The sequence below is a fragment of the Alosa pseudoharengus genome, unplaced genomic scaffold (genome assembly GCF_046254945.1).
Source record: "Alosa pseudoharengus isolate Yale_2024_CS ecotype anadromous, Long Island Sound unplaced genomic scaffold, YU_APseudo_1.1 YU_APseudo_1.1_scf_4, whole genome shotgun sequence".
NCBI classification, from domain to species: domain Eukaryota; kingdom Metazoa; phylum Chordata; class Actinopteri; order Clupeiformes; family Clupeidae; genus Alosa; species Alosa pseudoharengus.
The window spans coordinates 4,350,145-4,370,836 of record NW_027468774.1 but is presented as its reverse complement, the minus strand read 5'-3'; the positions used below and the strand labels follow the sequence as shown (position 1 = coordinate 4,370,836).

Sequence of the window (20,692 nt, the reverse complement as noted above, 5' to 3'; positions counted from 1 at the left end):
CAGAATTTTTTTAATTTGTTTGATGTGATTTCCTGTATTCTGGTGCATTTTGGGGATGGCCAATACTAAATTCAATCAGATTCATAGCCTACATCCTGATTTGTTGATATTGAGGCAATGATTCCATGCAAAGGCTTGGGCTTCAGGGCCCCCTGACCCCTTGGGCCCCTGGGCCTGGGCCCAGTAGGCCCGTGCAGTAATCCATCCCTGGACGGACACCTAAGTGCTCTGCATCAGTGCTATATATAAACCCACTTCTGCCACTGTTCCATGTCTGAGACGTGGGTGGGGGGGGGCTTAGGGTTGAATTTCTGAGACTGACTGATGAGACTCCTGAGCCCGCCATCACCTTCATCGCCACCTTCATCATCCTCTAAGTGAGCCTCATTAAGTCAGCAGCGTGGCACTGGAGAGTCAGGCCGTGGTTGGAAGTCATCAAGCCGAGTGCAGGCGAGTCCCTACTGAGAGGTACGGCTCCTGCCTCGGGCCTCCTGATTGCCTGTGAGCGGCCCCTCCTTGCGTCTGTGGCGGCGTGCAGATGGGTGATTGAGATGCATTGTGTTATCCGTGCTGCGTGAAACCCACGCCAGCAGCCGAGTGGCTAAATGCATCTGGAGGCGCTTGTCTGACCCTCCCGTTGCTACCGACTACCGGCTCTCGCTCCTGCTAATGTGGCACTCTGTGTGATTCTCATTCTGCTTATTCCATTAGGGCGTGTCGGGCATGAATGTCCTGTCCATCATGAAGAGAGAGTGGGTTCCACTTTTAGCCACAGCCAGCTAATGGCAATGGGGGGTTGGGGGGTGGTGGATGATGCGGATAGGGAGGATGATAGGGACTTATAGTGGATGAGGGAGGGTCGCTATCCAGACACGTGCAGCTGGGATTGTTAACATGTTTTATAAACCAAGAGTTGAGGGGAGAGTAGAATGGGGGGTGGGGGTAATGGAGTAAGAGAGAGAGAAATATGTTTCAAAGATAAGCACTGGGCCTAGATATCTCTAAGCAATGTTACACGGTTTCTAAGTTAAAACATTTTTTTGCACACAACAAACCGCTAGCCGCCTGTGCCCTGAGTACACTGTAAAAACATACGGTCTCTGTGGACAGCCCAGCCTACCTAAGTACTACACGTGCCAGGGATTCTTTCATTCCTGTGGCTATTAACCTGAATCCACTTGATTGACATCTCTTGAATCTTTTATACAGTATGTAATTATTTATTTATTTATTCCTGCCCTTTTTAATTATGACAGATTTACCTGTGCACTGTCCTATCGGATTCTGTTCTGGTTTAAGGGGAAGGAGCGTCTCCATTGTTGTTGTGTGTCCTGTGTTGTGTTTACAATATTGGCATCTGGCCGTGCTTTTCTGTGTACTGTATGTGTTTTAGACATTCTGCCGCACACTAAATTTCCTTTTCTAAGGATAAATAAAGTGAAACTTGAACATGAACTTGACCTTGAGGCTCCAGAAACGGCAACAAAAACAACCTGGTCCAGCTTGGACCATAAAAAAATAACAAACTGTTCCAGCAAATCACTGACGAGACGCACGTTTAGGGGAGTTTCAATTGCACGGGAGGAAAGGAGGGGGAGGGAGTAGCCAGCTAGCTCTCTGTTTTGTTTGAACGTCAACAGAAGTGATGTTACCCAACATCACTTAGAGCACCTTTAAATACACCCTAAATGTCCCATTTCTGCAACTACTCACACTCTCACACACACCTTCCTCTCTCTATGTTATATCATTTTCAGTTAATAAATCAATTTTCGATTGACTGACATTCATGTCAAAACACTCACTCACTCACTAGGCCCTTTCTATCTTTCAAGCACAATCTTTTCTTTGGTTCTCCATGCATTTCTAATTTTTTTTTTAGACTCTAGTACTCTAGGCCACTCAAGGCTACTCTAACCTATGACAGCATGGAATACCTGAAAATATTTATATAGCTAATCTAGCTATAATCAGAGAATGTCTAATAAGGGCCGTAGACGGGATCTGCTAAAACCTTCTGCATAACCTGGCCAAAATGAGAACACTGCTCATGCCTGTGGAGCTGGATGTTATGGCCTATATTTTCTTAAGGCTAAGGCTATTGGTTTATCTTTATCTAAAGTTTAAACAGAGCAATAAAGAAAAGGTGTTTAATTTGGCTGTCTTTTAGGAAAAGCTAACAACATTTTTTCCCTTTGCTGCTCATCGCGTGCATGTGAAATGGAATGGAATGAACAGTAAGATCTATGTAAACTACATTACCCAGAATGCCCAGGGAACTCAAAGGTCGAAGGCAAACTGTCATGTCTGCTGAATTGTCAGCTAGGTCGTAATACGAACTCAAAGTTATTTCTTATTCACTGCTCCGAATAACCATTCACTTAAACGTGATTTATACTTAGTAACAGACTTCTGCTGTCATATCCGCGCGAATTTAATGAGCAGCGCGTGCAAGAGGTCTGGGGATACTGTCTTGGATTGTTGTGGAGGACTCAACAACGTGGATTACTCAAAGGTAACCGCCTGAGTCAAGAAGTGCTTTACTAGCTGGTGCTGCAGAATGAAAGGATCGCAAATAAACCTTTGTTTCTAATTGTTAGCAGGTTTCGTTTTATTCATAGGCTGCATAAGTTATGTTGCCAATTGATTCACTTCGTAACGAGTTGTTTACGTCTTCATTCCCTTGATTCTTGCCGTTGCCATGGTTATGCAGCCGCGTGATAAGCCTGCCCGAAGAAGTGACAGTTCCTCTTGGACACATTTTTTTTTAATTTTTTTTTTATAAGTTTAATAATTTTGGCAAACTCACTCCTCCACGGCGAATTAGGGTAGAATGTAGCCTAGTCAGTATTAGGTTAGGCTATGTTTTCACCTGTAGGCTACTTCAATCTCCTCAAGCGTTTTCACATTTTGTGTGATTTCAGCACAGCTCCACACATTGCAATATAAACACACACATCGGCCCGCGCTCATCTCGCCTACAGTTTCTTCTGTTAATACCTAAGTAATCGATGAAGAGAGTAAAGCAAATGCCTGTGACCACTGCAGACAGGCTACACTGAGAGAGGTCAGTCAGTAATCAAGGAACATTTGTTCAACAGTTAGTCCTACAGTATTCTTCAACACATATGGAAACCAACCTTGTTGTCTTGGAGGCTGTGTGCTTATTAAAGTTCAGTGTGTGGGAGTAGTTTACACTTCCAGTTTGCATCTTCATTCTTGTGACTGTAGCCAATAATAATACTTAGGCTGCTTAGTGTTGTTTGAAATTAGATGTGCACTCTCGTTCCCAGAGGATATTATGAGATGACACGTTGTTAACACCAAACACGTTTTGGATTTAATTTCAAATGTGTGTTTTGTGGTGGCGTGAAGAATCTTCTCAGTTCTGTTTGGTCTTGCAGGATGTCTCCTCTAATACCTCCAAATGTGAGAAATCGAGTTAGATGGAACCTAGCCTATTTTGTAACCTACCGACAGAGAGCACCTACAAGGGAGAGTTGAACTTAAGAGTACATATGGTGTACCCAGATGATGGATCTCATATTAAGTTGCTATAGATGTAGATGTGTGCCACACTCAGACAATGTGCTGCAGTCACACACAAACACAGACACACACACTCTCTCTCTTAGGCATCTGCTCAGAGTCTTCAGCTGTGTTGCCCTGGTCTGAAGTTACACTGGTGAGATGACCTTTGACCTCTGGTCCCTCTTAGGTGGACATGTCCGTCCTGTCCGATGTCTTCCAGCTGGTGGACCTGCTGGAACCGAGGTTTTGTGTTGCTGTGATTGCCATAATATTCAACCCGTTCTTCTGGAATGTGGTGAGTGACTAAGTATGCACACTGTGTGTGTGCACGGTGGGAAAGTTAGTTATCGCATATCGCAAATGACCCGAATCACCTGACTGGACAGCAATCAGGTGGTTCACACCAGCGTAATGCATCATTATATAAAGTTCAGTGTTATTGAACTGAGAGAATATAGAGAGAGCTTTTGTTTCAAGGCACTGTTATAGAATTGCAGTTGCTAAGAGGAGGCAGCAATTTCATAACAGTACCTTGAAACAAAATGGTTGCTCAGGGAATATAACACACACACACACACACACACTCTCTTTCTCTCTCTCTCTTTCATACACACACACACACACACACACAGACAGTTACACACACCTATATGACACACACTCGTCATTTGTGTTCATTTTATGCGGTAAGCCCTCTACTGTATGCTGACTGCTGTCATCAGGGGCGCCTGCAGGAATTAATGCTATGGTACAATGACCTATTCATTTTTTTGGACAACTTGATACAGCCCTATACAGGTTACCTTGTTTTGTTCTAGCGTACCGTGAAGTCTGGCTTTAAACAGCTGTAATGCAGTCTAACGTTCTGACAAGCACACCAATTGCCTACCTTGTTCTTGCCCATCTGGAATAACTCCTTTAGCTTTGCTGACTTTATACTTTCTGTTTTCTTTGTTTAAACTTGTGATATGCATGATGAGTATTGAGTTAGTGAATTAGCTCAACATTGTGTGCTGATAACCATATATAGATAGCCGAGTAAAATAAAATAACAAGTAGCTTAGTTGCATGCCTGCGTGAGTATTCTGTCTTCTGCTCAAACAAAATGTGTGCGCGTTAATTTTGATAACGTGTTCACTAAGTTCATTGAAAATTGTAAATAGCCTGATGGCATGCAGCTAATGGGATACTGTGCATAGTTGGGAAGGTATGGTGGGCCAATTTGGTGTGAATACACATTACACACACACAAGGGAAATTTTCTCTCGTTTTTGAGTAGCCTGATGGTACGCACAGTGCGTACGGACGTACACCTGCAGGCGCGCCTGGCTGTCATGGTATGGAATCAGTAATTTCAGTCTTTTTCAAAGGCTTTCACCTGCTCTCCAGGGCCCTCTCTTAATCTCTTAATCTCGGCCCTCTCTTCATTATAGCACAGTGCTATGGCCAAGCTGTTCAGCAGGCATCGTGTGCTCCACTGGGCTGTTAGTGTGTTGTAATGGGCAGGTTGATGTCTTTCTCTGTCGGTGACAGCAGCATTTATAGCTAATGCAAATCCCATTCTCCTGGAACAGTTTATTTCAATTTTCCATTACGTAAAGAGAATCGTCAGGTGTTATGCAACACATGTGCAGAAAACCTCTAGCACAAACTTGTCCACTCAGTTTACTGGTAACTCTGAACTACCTGTCAACTAATTGTTCACTAACTAAACCTCACACTGCCACCAAACCTAAACATACTGTATATTCTGCATGGGCAAAAGAGAGCACATGTGCTGAAATTCAGGGACTCTTTCATTAATTAATTTATATGGATGCAGTGATTGTGAAATTCTGGGTCGATGTTGATACTGATGCATGAAATAATATTTTGGCGGATAATCAATGCTAATATTTTTCTTTGTTTATTATGACCGCCGCGCAGCGAAGCGGCGGTCATATAGGTTTAGTCAGATTTTTTTTATTTATTTATTTTTTTTTTCTTTTTCGAATGCCCAAATTTCCGTCAATGATTCCCGGGACACTGAAAGACCGGGGTACACGAAACTTGGTGGGCATGTAACCCCACATGGATAGCATGGAACCATCGTTTTTCGTTTTGATCTGTAGCCCCCCCGCTGGACTGGACCCCCCGAAAGGAGGGTAGGGCAGACACAGTTTTCTGTGAATATCTCGAGAACCGTAGGGTTTAGGAGGACCTTTTTTTTTTGTATGTTGATCTCAAGGGGCCATGTCAACCCATTCCATAACCACTCATTTCATGTATAGCGCCACCTAGTTAAACACAAAAAAGTAAAAATGAGGTGTTGTAATCGCAGGTATCTGTGTCCTAACATAGTCAAAACTGCACGAAATTGGAAGTGTAGGATCATTATGACACCCTCTGTATGCACGCCAAGTTTCGTGGAATTCCGTTCATGGGGGGCCACACAATAAATTAATTTATGTTATTATACACCAACTGGCCTGTAGGTGGCCGGAGACAGTTTTCTGTGAATATCTCGAGAACCGTAGGGCCTTGGAGGTCCACCTTTTTTATGTATGTTGGTCTTAAGGGGGCATGGCAACCCATCCCATTACCACTTATTTCATGTATAGCGCCACCTAGTTAAAAATGAAAAAGCTAAAAATTAGGTGTTTTCATCACAATATCTCTCAAGGTCAAAACTGCACGAAATTAAAAGTGTAGGATCATTATGACACCCTACGTATGCATGCCAAGTTTCGTGTACTTTCGTTCATGGGGGGCCTTACAATAAAATAATGTATGTGTACATTTAGTGACGTACACCAACAAGGATTCCCGGGACACTGAAAGACCGGGGTACACAAAACTTGGTGGGCATGTAACCCCACATGGATAGCATGGAACTGTCGTTTTTCGTTTTGATCTGTAGCCCCCCCCGCTGGACTGGACCCCCGAAAGGAGGGTAGGGCAGACACAGTTCTCTGTGAATATCTTGAGAACTGTAGGGACTAGGATGACCATTTTTTTCCGTATGTTTGCCTCCAGGGGTCATGTTAACCCATTTCATGTACAGACATTCACAGTAATCATACGTATGACACATACTCACACAGTAGACATATGTACGCTTGCACAGGCACATACACAGGCACACACACAAGCACGCACGCACACACACACACACACACACACACACACACACACACACACACACACACACACACACACACACACACACACACACACACACACACATAACATAAGCATGTACATGCACACATGCACACAATTCAATAATTTCTCAGAATTATGAACAGGCAAGATGGAGGTGGGGTTGTATAAAATGAATTTTACATGTGAAATCTATGAACTAATCATGTTTTGGTACTTGTTGTCTAGCAGATATCAGTGAGAATTGAGTGTGGATAATGCAATTTAGTGAGACAGTTAGAATCATATAGGCCTTTCAGCGTGATTTATTTTTGTGGAAAAAATGTGCTGGACTGGGCGGCAGTCATATTTTGTACCGCTCTGCGGTACATCTAGTTTACTCAGCTTTTGTTGTTAATTATACCCTTTAGTAGAGTGGAAACAAAAAATATTCACAAATCAATTCACTTTCAGCAGAATTGATACAACATGACAGATAAACATCAGCCACTGCCATCGGTAAATAACATGTAAATTTACTGATAGCCAAGAAGGCCGATATTGGTTGATACTGATTTTGCCAATATATCGGTGCATCCGTTGTAATGTTGGCTGAATGCATTATTACACTGGCCCCCTGTGGGTATTGTTGAAAGGTACTCTAGTTGGTCTGTCCATCCATCCGTCTGTCTGGGTGTGTGTCTGGGTGTTTTGATTAGCGTGCTTTGGTGAGTACACTTTCATGCAGCACCCTGTGTGAATTGTGTGCTTACTGGCGCAGTGCATACATTTTAACAGAATAGTGTTGTCTCATAGTCTGTGTCACACAGACATTTACATCGATTGTCTGGCGTTATAATTTATTTGCCTCGGGTGTACTTTGGAGTGGGTAAGAGTGGGTAAGGGTTTTTAGTGGCAGGTTAACACATACTGTTGACTTGTGCTAGCTTAGCACCTGTGAACTCTGTAACTAGAAGGAATGGATGAAACGTGTTGAAAACGGTCTCCACTGATAAATATCACACTTGCTAACTTGGAAATTAGGTCCTACATGTATGTCCAAAATCCTGAACCACCTCTTTAAGACCACTGTATATTTGAATATGACCGTTAACTCATTCGATTGTCACTCAGCAACCGTAGCATGACATCAGAAAAATGTGCAGTGGTCTCTTAATTTTTTCCAGAGCTGTATAAAATATTGTAGGATATGTCAAAGCATGTCGGCATCAACCCTGACCTCTCCATCACCTTCAGCATACCCATGGTGTGTTATGACCCATCCTCCCCAGTCGTAAATTTATGACGAGTCATTGCGCTGCCGAGCAAACAGTGCTAACACAGTGAAGAGTGTGTTTCCCTGAGTCACACCTGCCTGCTGATTACGTAACACCTATAATGGGCCCTCTGTGTGCGGTGTCCTTTGTGATCGACTTCACATGAAAAGAGCTCCCCATGTCTCTGGGAGTCAGATTATTAGCCACCGTCATACGCCCCCATCACAATAAGCAACTGTTTCAATTGCGGTTATTTTTCTCCCTTCGGCTTTTGTGCACCCAGAGCACCAGCTCCTCTCTCTCTCTCTCTGGGCTTGGGCCCGAGTCGACTCTCAGGGTCATTTAAATATTAATACTGGCTCTGGTTGCTCTGTTGTCACAGTGAGGACTGAGTTGACCTCGCTGGTTGTGCCGTGTTGGTAGAAAGCAGTGGTATGTGTTTTTTTGTTCTTTAGGTGCTGTGGAAAACTATAAGGTGATTCCCAAGACAGGACACTTTGCTTTTACATTGGTGGTTTTGGAGAATTGGGGTGGAACATGATATTAACCATATTAACCAATCAGATTCATGGAATGTGAGGTGACTGTGTCCTCATTCAATCAGATTGGGAGTACATCAGGAAGTGGGGTTACCAGAGGTTGAGAGTGACTGCACTCACAGTTGCAAGCTTAGGATTCACCCTAAAACAGACACTTACATACGTATTCCCTGACTTTGAAATGATATTTAGCCTCGAGCAGGACCACTTACCACCCGTTTTGAACTGACACTCAACTTTTTAAAAACAGCATTCACTGATGCACTTATTCTTACTGTACTCTACCGTTTTTAAATTGTCCTAAAATTGTTGAGATAATTGCTTTAAAAACGTACACTGTTTGCGATGTTGTTAGTCGCTTTGGTTAAAAATGCGTCAGCCAAATGTAATGTAATGTAATGTAATGTAATGTAATATGGTAATCTCATAACCAGATGCTCTTCGGCCATAAAGTAGTTATTTTCCTATATATATAGTTGCCATGTTCCAGTGTGTTTTACCTTTAAGAGGATGTCTGGGTAATGTGAATATGATCTATTTGGGAGGTAAACAAAGGACGCAGAAGACTCAGCATCTTGTGTGTGTTCTTTGAAATGTCTGTGAGTTCACAATTGTGAGTCTTTGCAGGAAGTTACAGACCTGGAGATCAGTAATTAAGTTGGTTTTACAAACAGCATGTAAACTTGTGTATGGGAGTCATTGTTGTCTCCATTGGCATGTGTGAGGTTGTGTGACATCAGTCAATTGCTTTTGTCTCACAGTCAATACGCGAGACTTTAGAGCCATTATTATGCTATGATATGCTACATTATGCTATATAATGCTATGTTATTCTACGTTATGCTAGCCTGGGTTTCCCCTGCCTTATGCGCACAATTTTATTCACGCTGCTAGGCAGCCTGGAGTCCATGGACCCGATTTTCACCTCAACGAAGGAACCATCTCAATGAGCCAGGCTAACGTTATGCTGCATTATTCTATGTAATGTTACGTTATGCTGTGTTATTCTATGTAACTAGTGCAGTGCGTTATTCTATGTAATGTTACATTATGCTACGTTATTCTATGTAATGCTATATACCAGGGGTGGGCAACTAATTTCCCCAAGGGGCCACATGACAAACTGGGACTGTTGAGGAGGGCCGGACCCAAAATACCGAACTCAAGTCTGAACTCAATTCTGTTCAATTCTATTCTGTTCTTATAACATTAAGTAAATCATATGGTTTTGTTTACTAGTCGTAAGAACAGATGAAAATGTGAGGGAGACAAAGGAAAAACAGCAATATTTAATCTATGTCCAGTATTTAATCCTCATTCTTGAAAATGATTTTTTGACATTGACATTTTTTTTTAGTTTTCAAAGACTGATATAAAAAAGTACTACAATATCTATATAATTAGGCTAGGTCATGAAAATGTGAAGGAGTAAGTACAACCGATAGGCCTGTGCCACCATTTCATCAACACTCAGCAATATTTCATCATTAAATCATTACCATCATTAAATTAACTCTATGCAGAATTAGACTACGAAAATGTGGAGCAGACAATAGTAGGCTGTCATTAGTTAATCAACATGCACAAAGAAAACTATTTTAAAAATGTAGGCTATGTTTTTGCTTTAACTTTATGCACATAACTGTGATTGGTCAACTCGCTCTGTGTGTTGAGCCGGCTGCTTCAAGCAACCTGTGGGTAGGCCTAGTAGCATCATAGTTTGCTAACATAAGCTTTGCAAATATACTCAGACATATTTTGGTTACAATTACGGGGTTATCCGATTGTAAACTGTCTATCTGCCAGTAACGTTTTGAAATGAACACTTTGTATCGCCAACGAGCAGCAGTAGGAGTTCGTTCTAACAACCTTTGCGGTGGTGAGCGACGCAGACATAAGAGACACAAAACTTTGAAAGGTTTACACGGACGTAAAGGCAACTGCATTGTGTCGACGCAGAAACATAAATTCACCAGCACATCAGTGAGGGTGTTTACGTCGTATGCATCCACGCACAAATGTATGGGCGTACAAATAGCAGTCGCTTTCAAAATAAAAAAAACGATATTGATTTGCATGCATTATCTCTATACTAGGCTCTTGACTATTGTTCTTTCACGGACCTACGCGGGCCGGTCAGGGAAAGCCCACGGGCCGGATGTGGCCCGCGGGCCGTATGTTGCCCATGTATGCTATATACAGTAATCAGGGGTGTGATTTTTCCGTTTTTTTCCACCTAAAAATGAGACCCACACAATTCGTATAGATCCGCTGATTTTTATTATTTAAAAAAAATAAAAAATTTGGGGGGGGGGGGGGGGGGGTCACTCCGTGCTACGTATATTTTCCTTTTTTTTTACCTTTGCCAATCACACCCCTGAGGAATGCTATCTTGCACTACACTGTCCTTATGCAAATGGAGGGATGCTTATCACTGTGGGGCACTCAAAAGTTCTGATAGGGAATCAATTTGATCTGGAGTCAATTAGAACCGGTTCAGGTCGAATGGTAGGATCTCTGACAAATGGTAGTCCCTGGTCCTCCAGTTTGGGGGTTGAGTGGAATGACTGTATTCATTGGTTGAGCCTAACAGGGGGCTACACCAGGCACATAACTGAAGTGTTCCGTTCGCGTAGTGTCTTCTGTAACAATTAGCTTCCACTATGATCAATGGAACTGGCTACACCAGACGTGAAAGCAGTGCATATGTAAAAAAAAAAATAGATGAGTGACTAGATGATCAGAATGTGGTACGGGCACTGTAACTAGTTACGCCACAGCACTCCCCACCGAAAGCTTCAGTTATGCCCACGGTCAGGTGTAGCCTGCCTGTAAGGCTAACAACTTCACCTCAGGAAAAAAGAAAAAAGCAGTTGCAGACCTTGGCTATTAGACACATCCCCTGCTCCAGACCCAACCTGTAGAGTAACAGTGGTTCTCTGTGCTTCTAACAGTGCAGTCAGAGCCGGATTCCACTACCACCCCACAACAGCAGCCAATCAGCACATGCTAATGATTTTCAGAAGGCCACGCTCGGAGCGGAGTGGAGCGGAGGATGGGGGGGGGGGTGGAGAGAGGGACAGAAGGAATGCGAAGTCAGACGGGGACACGCCATTGGCTGCGTGTGTTATGCAATCAGTTGGGGAAGTTTGACGCAGTGGGTTACTAGTGGGTGTGGGGACTGGAAACGCGCTCAGCAGGTCTCCGTTGGGGTGGGGTGAGGTCGAGCCAGGCGCCGTCGGTTGGATGTGTGGATCTCAGATGGTTTATTCATAGAGGCTCTCTGTGGGGAAAGTGGAGGGAAGTCGTGACTCCAGTTGTGAGATTCTCACTTTTCTCATTTCACTCTTAAGCACTTAGTGCGGAGTTTGAGTGCTATGCTTGCTCTGGGTGGGTACATTAAATGCAATCTCAGGCAGATTCTGAGTTCCAGTACTGAGAATTTATCAAGATGTATGTGCGGCCCAAAGTTTTCCTGGAATGAGCCGTAGACATGTGTCCATACACTAAACACCACACATCTACTCACACACATTCAGTCAGGAGATACGCGTATGCACACCCACACACATTCTACACACACTCACACCCACACAATTTCACTTTGCAGACACCACACACACACACAGACACGTCCACCACAAACTATACAGACACTCTACATCATCTGTGTTAAGCAGCAGTAGAGCAACAGTCATTGGGGAAAGGAAAAGTATGTGGCCCCTACAAACCACAGATCTTCACATTCACGTCATTCATGTGTGGCCACACACAAGATGAGGAAAACCAGGGTAAGGGCATTTATCAACACCAAAGATTCTAGAGCATTCTGGCAAGCTTTTATCAACACCAAAGATTCTAGAGCATTCTGGCAAGCCTTTATCAACACCAAAGATTCTAGAGCATCTTCGGCCAGTGCATAGCAAATATTAAAAAGAAAACCGTAAAACAGGAATAAATTAATTCATTAAATAGTAGAGAACGAAAGGAGAGAAATAAGCAATATATACATAATTTACCATCTTAGCACACACAGACTTTATGAGTTCAGGGACCTGATGGCCCAGGGAAAGAAACTGTTGATAAGTCTATTAGTCCTGCTCTTGAGGCACCTGTATCTCCTGTTTATAAGTATATTAGTCCTGCTCTTGAGGCACCTGTATCTCCTGTTTATAAGTCTATTAGTCCTGCTCTTGAGGCACCTTTATCTCCTGTTTATAAGTCTATTTGTCCTGCTCTTGAGGCACCTTTATCTCCTGCCAGAGGGCAGTAGGTTGAACAGGTCGGCAGTGATTGCCCTAGCTCTCCTGAGACACTGCATGCTAGCGATGTCTTCTAGCGAGGGTAGGGGAATTCTAGTGATGTGTTGTGCCGTCTTTATGACCCTCTGCAGGTTCTTTCTGTCCGCCACAGTGCAGTTGGCATACCAAGCCGTAATGCAGTACATACGGGCGCTCTCGATGGTGCTGTGGTAAAAAGCCACTAACAGTTTCTCCTCTAGATGGTTCCTTCTGAGTATCCTTAGGAAGTGGAGTTGCTGTCGGGCCTTTTTTACCACAGCGGCTGTGTTGACAGTCCAGGAGAGATCCTTAGCTAAGTGTGACCCAAGGAATTTAAAGGAGGACACCTGCTAAACACAGTCCCCATTGATGCTCAGGGGGCTGGTTCCCCCTTGTTTCCTGAAGTCTATGACCATCTCCTTAGTTTTGCTGGTGTTGAGCAGCAGGTTGCGGTGAGAGCACCAACTTGCCAGCCTATTGACCTCGTCCCAGTACGCAGTCTTATCCCCTCCGCTGATGAGGCCGATAACCGTAGTGTCATCCGCAAATGTTATGATGGTATTGGAGGGGTGGATGGATTTGCAGTCATGTACAGGGACTACAGGAGACGGCTCAGCACAAAGTCCTGGGGATAACCTATGCTGAGGGTCAGGGTGGAGGAGCAGGTGGTGCCTACCTTTACCGTTTAAAGCAACACCAAAGAACTTTTCCTCTGTCACACGCACTATTTGTTTATCCAGCACCGGCTTTGGAAATAACGATGTCCACAGACAAGGTAGAAAGTACGATGTATTGCGACATCAGATGCAAGTAAAATTTGTAGTTTCTTATGTCTCATTTCATCGAACTACAGATCCGCTACCCGATCTGGCAAACTTACATAGTGCGGCTATAGCCGATAGAGGGCCGCGAAGCGAATGCAGAAGTGCCGTTTACCCTTTTACGAGTTGATGAACCACTGAAACGATTTTGGAAACATTATTTTAAGGTACAAAAAACTCTTTGGTGTTGCTTTAAGGGCGGTTAGTCAGGAAGTTCTTGGTCCAGGCACAGGCAGGGGGGGGGGGGGGGGGGGGCGATGTTGGTCAGCTTGTCCACCAGGATATCAGGGATAATGATGTTGAATGCCGAGCTAGTCTATGTGAGGGGAGCATTCTAGCAAGCATTCTAGCAAGCCTTTATCAACACCAACGATTCTAGAGCATTCTAGGAAGCCTTTATCAACGGCAACGATTCTAGAGCATTCTAGCGAGCATTCTAGCAAGCCTTGATCAGCACCAACGATTCTAGAGCATTCTAGCAAGCCTTGATCAGCACCAAAGATTCTTGAGCACTCAAATATCTTTCAGCATCAATCTCATCGGTATGGACAGATCCGCATGTTTTTTTTTCCTGCTTTTTATGTTGTTAGGTCACTTGTTTTTTATTTAGCACAGCTCCTCGAGGCCTCTCAAGATATTTATGACAAGACCACAATCACATCTAAGCAAGTGTTACACAAAGCACTACCCCCTAGGACTGTGGGTTGAGGAATCACGATTCAGTCCAACGCCTTTGAAGTTTTGATGTAAACACACAGCCTAGTCGTCCACATTTAGTGGTCATATGTAAGGGATAATGGCCGCCGAGGTGTCCTGTTATACGAAATTAATGGACGAGGGCGAGGGGCAAAAACCTCCCCGACGCGCAGCGGAGTCCATTAATTCCGTATAACTGGACACACCTCGAAGGCCGTTATCCCGCTTATCACCCGGTTGCCACTGTAAAGCAAAGGAAACACGCGGTTCCGTTTAAAAAGCTCACTAGTTCAGCTAGTTCTACAACTTTCAATAGCATGGACAGTTAGCTTGTTTACAGTTGATTCCATTGTTGCGAAGCCTGCAACCAAAGATTCTAGAGCGCTGCAACCGTCTACCTACTATGGTTGTTATAGTTACCATTCATAAGCATTGATATGGAACGGTGTCCTGTTATTCAGAATTAAAAGCCACCCCGCCAGCCAATCAGAAAACAGTATTTCTTCTCTCCGGGTGATAAGAGGGGATAGCTGTAGGTCAAGGATGGGGTGGTGGTGCTGGTGCTGGTGGTGGTGGGGGGATCCAAAGTGCACAGATGCTGGACTTGTGGATTTAAAGTCTGGAGAGTCACATGAGAGGGGTCATCAGGGTCCTTCCACCCACTACTTGTCCTCCTGATCACCATTGCATGGGCGTCCACTGTTTGCCTGCCTGCCACTGATGCGTGTATATAGTGTGTGTGTGTGTGTGTGTGTGTGTGTGTGTACGTGCATGCGTACGCGTCCTGTCCATATGTCTTTGCTGATGGAGAACCCATTTGTGTGACGCACACCGCTGCTGCCTGACACCAGATGGGGGGATAGTTTCCTCACGGTTCACAGAATGAGCATGAACACATACACACACACACACACACACACTCTCACTCTCTCTCTCTCTCTCTCTCTTTCACATCAGACACTATACTCACTCTGTTTTTCATATCAGACATTACACTCCCTCCTCTTTTCCTTTTTTATTTTTTTTCCCTTTCTCTCTTCATCCCTCTCTTTGCTTATCTCTCTCTCTCTTTTCACCTTTTTTTCTCTGTCCTTCTCTCTGTCAGCTTCTGCCCCCATCCCAATTTTGTATGATGAGTGCATCCATCTCTCTCTCTCTCCCTTCCTCTCTCACCGTCTCCTCCTGTGTGTATTGTGGTGTGTTCGTCCCTGTGTGTCTCCTACCCCCCCCCCCCCCCCCCTTCTTTCTTGCTCTTGAATTTTCCCTTGGGGATCAATAAAGTATCTATCTATCTGTCTCTATTCTATTCCTCTCTGTTCTGTGTGTCGGGAGGGCATCTCACTCTCTTTCTTCCTCTCTGATGTGTGGTGAATGCGTTATCCACGCTATGCTCTTCTGAGACTGACCTGTTTCTTCTCCTGGCGGTCCATGGATCTCGGTTTATTCTGTGTGTGTGCGCGTGTGTGTGAGTCCTCATTACTTAAATCAGCATAGCACCCCAAAGGCCTCAGTGGCATCACACACACACTGCACACTGGAGCCTGGGGGGTTTCGGAGGGTGGTGGTTGTGTGTGTTTGTGTGTGTGTGTGGCGGGGGGGGGTGGGGGGGTGTAGGAACGCGTCCCAGTTTGAGTGAATGCCGCCTCTCACCGTGCCCATGCGGTCCTCAGTGGTTCAGTGCTGGGTGCCGTAGCCTGGTACCTGCCCGCATGTTACATAACCACAGCTCCTGTTCTGACTGCTTCTTAAAGCCTCACCTTTATTAACGCCTGTGGACGGAGTGCTCTGCTCTCTAACCTTCACACAGACACACATGTACACATAGGCACACTATACACATACAGAGACACGTACACACACACATGCCCCCCCCCCCCCCCCACACACACACACACAGGCATGCTTGTGTAGGGGTCATTCCACGTCAATTCAACCAGGGCCCACGCACTTAGGTCTCAAAAAATTCTGAAAAAATTACCAGGTGTACCTATGTTACCAAGGAGACACGCTGTAAAATTACTCTTATGTAAGATCAATACTTTCCAAGATACAGCCAGTTTTACAGGGGGAGGGGGGTGTCGATTTTGTTCGGGCTCTTTTTTTTGTCAAAGATCACAAGCAACACAGCCCACAGCGCAAGAACTAAACCAGGAGGCTCAAATTTTGCATGCTGGTACATAAATAGGAATAGTATGTAGCAAAATCGTCACGTTTGGTCTGGATAATCCTGCATGGTCATAGCTGTCCCTCAAAGTTGATACAAATTTTATTGGAGTTTTTGCCTACTGTCACACTGCATGCAGGCTATAACCAAAAGCACACATTTTGTAAATAAGCGGGTCGGATCGCGGGTCGGGTATAATTTTGTCCTAATTAATATTCGCGGTCCGAGTTGCGGTCGGGTTGATTAAAATATCGGGCGACCCCGGGCCGCTTGTGACCAAACCCGCGCAACACTGGTGGCAGTCTCGCCAGGTCTCGCTGATCACTTCCCGGAAAGTTTACACAAGTAAGTAACAGGCAACACTTCATATTTCATGAAAGACGTTATATCTCCATTTCTAGAAAAAAACAGCGATTTTGATGAAAAATAGCCACTGTTTAGCTTGGGATTTCTCAGGAACAGAGACGTGTAAAAATACACGGTTTGCACCCACCGAGAGCTTAAAATCTCACCTTTTAATCGAGCCATTGTATGTGTTCATAGCTATAACACAGAATATGCTGTGGCTGTACATAAATCATCAACAATGGTCTAGATTGCTGGCACTCTAGGACAAAGCTCCCGAAAACAGCTTGGCATTCAGTGAGTTAAAAACACCAATTTGACTTGTCTTATGCAAATCTTTCTTTTTCACTTTCCACCCTGAACATGAGCAAAATGCACCATTGACATCAATATGTTTTGTATAGAGCTACCACAGGTTACTCTATACAACCACAGGTGGCAGTGTGGTGACTCTATATAAAACATATTGATGTCAATGGGGAAAATAAAAAAGAAAGATTTGCATAAGACAAGTCAAATTGGTGTTTTCAAAAAGAAGGGATCATGGAGAATAAAGAAAAACATATTAAAAAAATCTTTGTATATTCCCACAAGGTGTTTGGGTGCTCTGAAAATGATAACCAAAATGATTTTTCAGACTTGTGAGGTCTGCTGTTCAGACCCTGAAGGGATTTATTTTCTGTTCATTGCTTTTTGTGAGAGTGTTTCTACTTATCTCAGTAAGGAAAATAAATCAAGAGCCTATGTTGAGTACAAATATGTCTTCTGAAGGCTTAAACAGAGCCCAGCCAAAAACTCCAATAAAATTTGTATCAATCAACTTTGAGGGACAGCTATGACCATGCAGGATTATCCAGACCAAACTTGGAAAGTATTGATCTTACATAAGAGTAATTTTACAGTGTGTCTCCTGGGTAACATAGGTACACCTGGTAATTTTTTCAGAATTTATTGAGACCTAAGTGCGTGGGCCCTGGTTGAACTGACGTGGAATGACCCGTAGAGAGAGAGAGAGAGAGAGAGAGAGAGAGAGATGGCAGGGGTTTTCGGAGGGCGGGCTGGCTGATAGGGGGATGGAGGGCAGAGTGTGCTCTTAAGATTAACAAAGTAGAGACTCATCTGGTGTGTGTGTGTGTGTGTGTGTGTGCGTGTGTACAGAACTTCCGATGAATGTGTGTCTGTGTTGTTGGGTATGCTCATGTTCCTTGATCACTTTTGTGTAATGAGGGAACAGTGTATCCTCAAAGTTGTGTGTGTGTGTGTGTGTACTAGGGAACAGGGTGTCCCCACTTCCGGTGTGCGTGTGTGTGTGTGTGTGTACGCAGGGTCGCACCAAATCAGACAAGATGTACTTGCTTTACTTTTTCAACACACAATGTTGATGCGTAAGCTCTAGGGGTGTAAAGATTAACCGATATGTATCCGTTTTTAACGTGTAAGATACGGCTACATCGATACGTGAAGCCCCGTATCGGAAAAAAACTGAAATGAACCGGTCGTTATATCGATTTACTTGTTATGAATCGGTGCACAACCTTTTCTGCTCGCTCAGACTCATTTACGTTCCAAGCAGCGCGTTCATCCCACTTCCGGTTTTGAAACTATACGTGGCACGGAATTGTCGGTAATGCAGTTCGTTTTTGGTTACATTCATTGCCCAAAGTTGTCAAATGACCTTATTACCCATACATCTATTGCAACTTAACCATGTGACAACTTGCACTCGGTCGGCTTTTGTTTTTCGAAATCCAGAAATTAAGCACTTATAGCATTCCTAAACAGCAACGATAGTCTGTAGAGTAGCCATACCTTTGATGAAGGGATTTCCTTAATGTTAAATAATAATTTGGCCCTTGCTGCTAAAACGATGCATAAATTATTAGCCAATGATTTTGTTCATTTTCACTCAGACTTGTGGCATTTTAGGTTTCTGCATTAGGTCTACTGTTGGAACAAAATAAGCCCAGAGAGTTCATTGATTTGTAGGCCTATTTTATTCTTGTAGGGTAGGCTAGGCCTATATGAGAAAAGGCCAAGAGTGTCTTAAGCACTGTTTTATTTTATTTCGGTATTGTCTTACCTCAACAAGGCTACAGCTCCATGAAAACAATCAGATATAACTCTATAAAATCTGTAAAGTCTATAAAAATGTATTTTTATGTTGTATTTGGCTGCTGTGCTTGACTGAAATGTAGACAATTCTTTTTTAATTTCAATACAGTATATGAAACAAACCTCAGTTTAGATAATCATATTCACACATTTTGTTACCTAATTGACAACCATGACCATGATAATTGATAATATAAAATGAATGTGCACCTTGAGCAAATTATAAAAAATCTTTCAGAATGCTTTCCATTCTTGAACTGCATCGAATTGCATCGAATCGCATCGCATCGTACTGAATTGTTTTTTATAAACATGTATCTTTTCTTGTATCGAATCGTGCCCATGTATCTAGATGCGAATCGTATCGTCTTTTACATGAGAGATTCACACCCCTAGTAAGCTCACAATAGCAGCGTTTCATCCTCACATACACAAACTTATATAAAATATACACACAATATGCACACACACCACACACACACACACACACACACACACACAATACATGCACAGTGCAGATGTGTTTGATTATTGTGCGTGCGTGTGAGCCATGCCATCATGCATACACCCCAGAGTTAAAGGTACTCTAAGCGATGTTACGCAATTTCTAAGCTAAAACATTTTTTGTCACATACAGCAAACATCACCTCACCACCCGCTACCTGTCTCTGCCCTGGGACATGCTGAATTTATGCCGGTCAAATGCACTCACACTCACACACTGCACTTGAAACAGTTTCACCCAGCTGAGTTAGCTAAGTTTGAAGAAGCTAGCAAAGGCCAACACTCAGGGCTGGATGTATAAAGAAAGCGCTAATACCGAGTTTTTCTATGTGCAGAAAGCGAACGCTGTGCTTTGCCATATTGCGTGAAATTTAACTAAGATGTCACTTCATTATGTAAACAGTGCTCATCACCGCCCGTCCCTGCCCCCTCTACAATTGTGTGCCCGCAGCTGAACCACAAGCACAGTTGAATGGATTTAACTGATTTGCACATTAAAAATAATAAAAGTTTACTGATCATACATGATAATAGGATGTCAACAAGTAGCGGCATACAGAGTATGCCTAGTAGTTATACTCCACTTAAAAGAAAAATACTCGAACAATTTGCTGCACATAGATTAGGGCTATGACTTAGGGAAGTGGACGTCATGGAAAGTGTGGAAAGTGTGGAAGTGGACGTCATGAAACATACGATATTAGAATGGCAAAAAATTGCTTTAGACATAGTAGCCTGCATTGAAGAAAACTGATGCTCTTAATACTGATTCAGCTGTCTCTGAAAGTTTCTATAATTGGTGCATTTAACCGGAATTTGGATTGCATCTTTTTTTAACAGACGGAAGTTTTTCACCGCAAAACAGACGTGCGCTGTTTTCATACATAGGGCTGAGAAGTAGTGATGCACCGATATATCGGCAGGTTATCGGTATTGGCTGATATGGGCCTTTTTTGCTGCCATCGGCCATCTGCGAAACGGCCCATATTAGTGGCCGTTATTTACAAATATGCTGGCCACGACTAAATCGCTGATAAGCGTCGCCAACCTATTCTAAGAGTGCAGATTTGAAAACTTTCCATAGGGAGTAGCAGAGGGATATGCAAGATTAAAGTTCTTTTCTTCTCTGTCCAGGCCAGGGCCTACATTTCACTGCGGGATTGCGGATTGTTCAAGTCCTGCAACTCTAGCCATCATAATGCGAGAAATTCCTGCATACACTTTTACAGCCTGTCTGATGATGTTAATCTAATCATGCAGTGGCGTGAATGCGGTGCTATTGACCAGATGGATCAACTACCGA

At 43.5% G+C, this 20,692-nt stretch overlaps 1 protein-coding gene across 1 annotated transcript in view; it reads left to right on the top strand.

Annotated features, from left to right (window-relative positions):
• Nucleotides 1-2,299: 2,299 nt before the first annotated feature.
• Nucleotides 2,300-20,692, top strand: part of pemt (phosphatidylethanolamine N-methyltransferase) — a 138,047-nt gene continuing 119,654 nt past the window's right edge. The window contains exons 1-2 of the mRNA XM_076266992.1: nucleotides 2,300-2,515; nucleotides 3,719-3,826. Of these exons, the coding sequence (XP_076123107.1) occupies nucleotides 2,438-2,515; nucleotides 3,719-3,826 (186 nt within the window). The 5' untranslated portion in view covers nucleotides 2,300-2,437. The remainder of the gene's footprint in view (nucleotides 2,516-3,718; nucleotides 3,827-20,692) is intronic.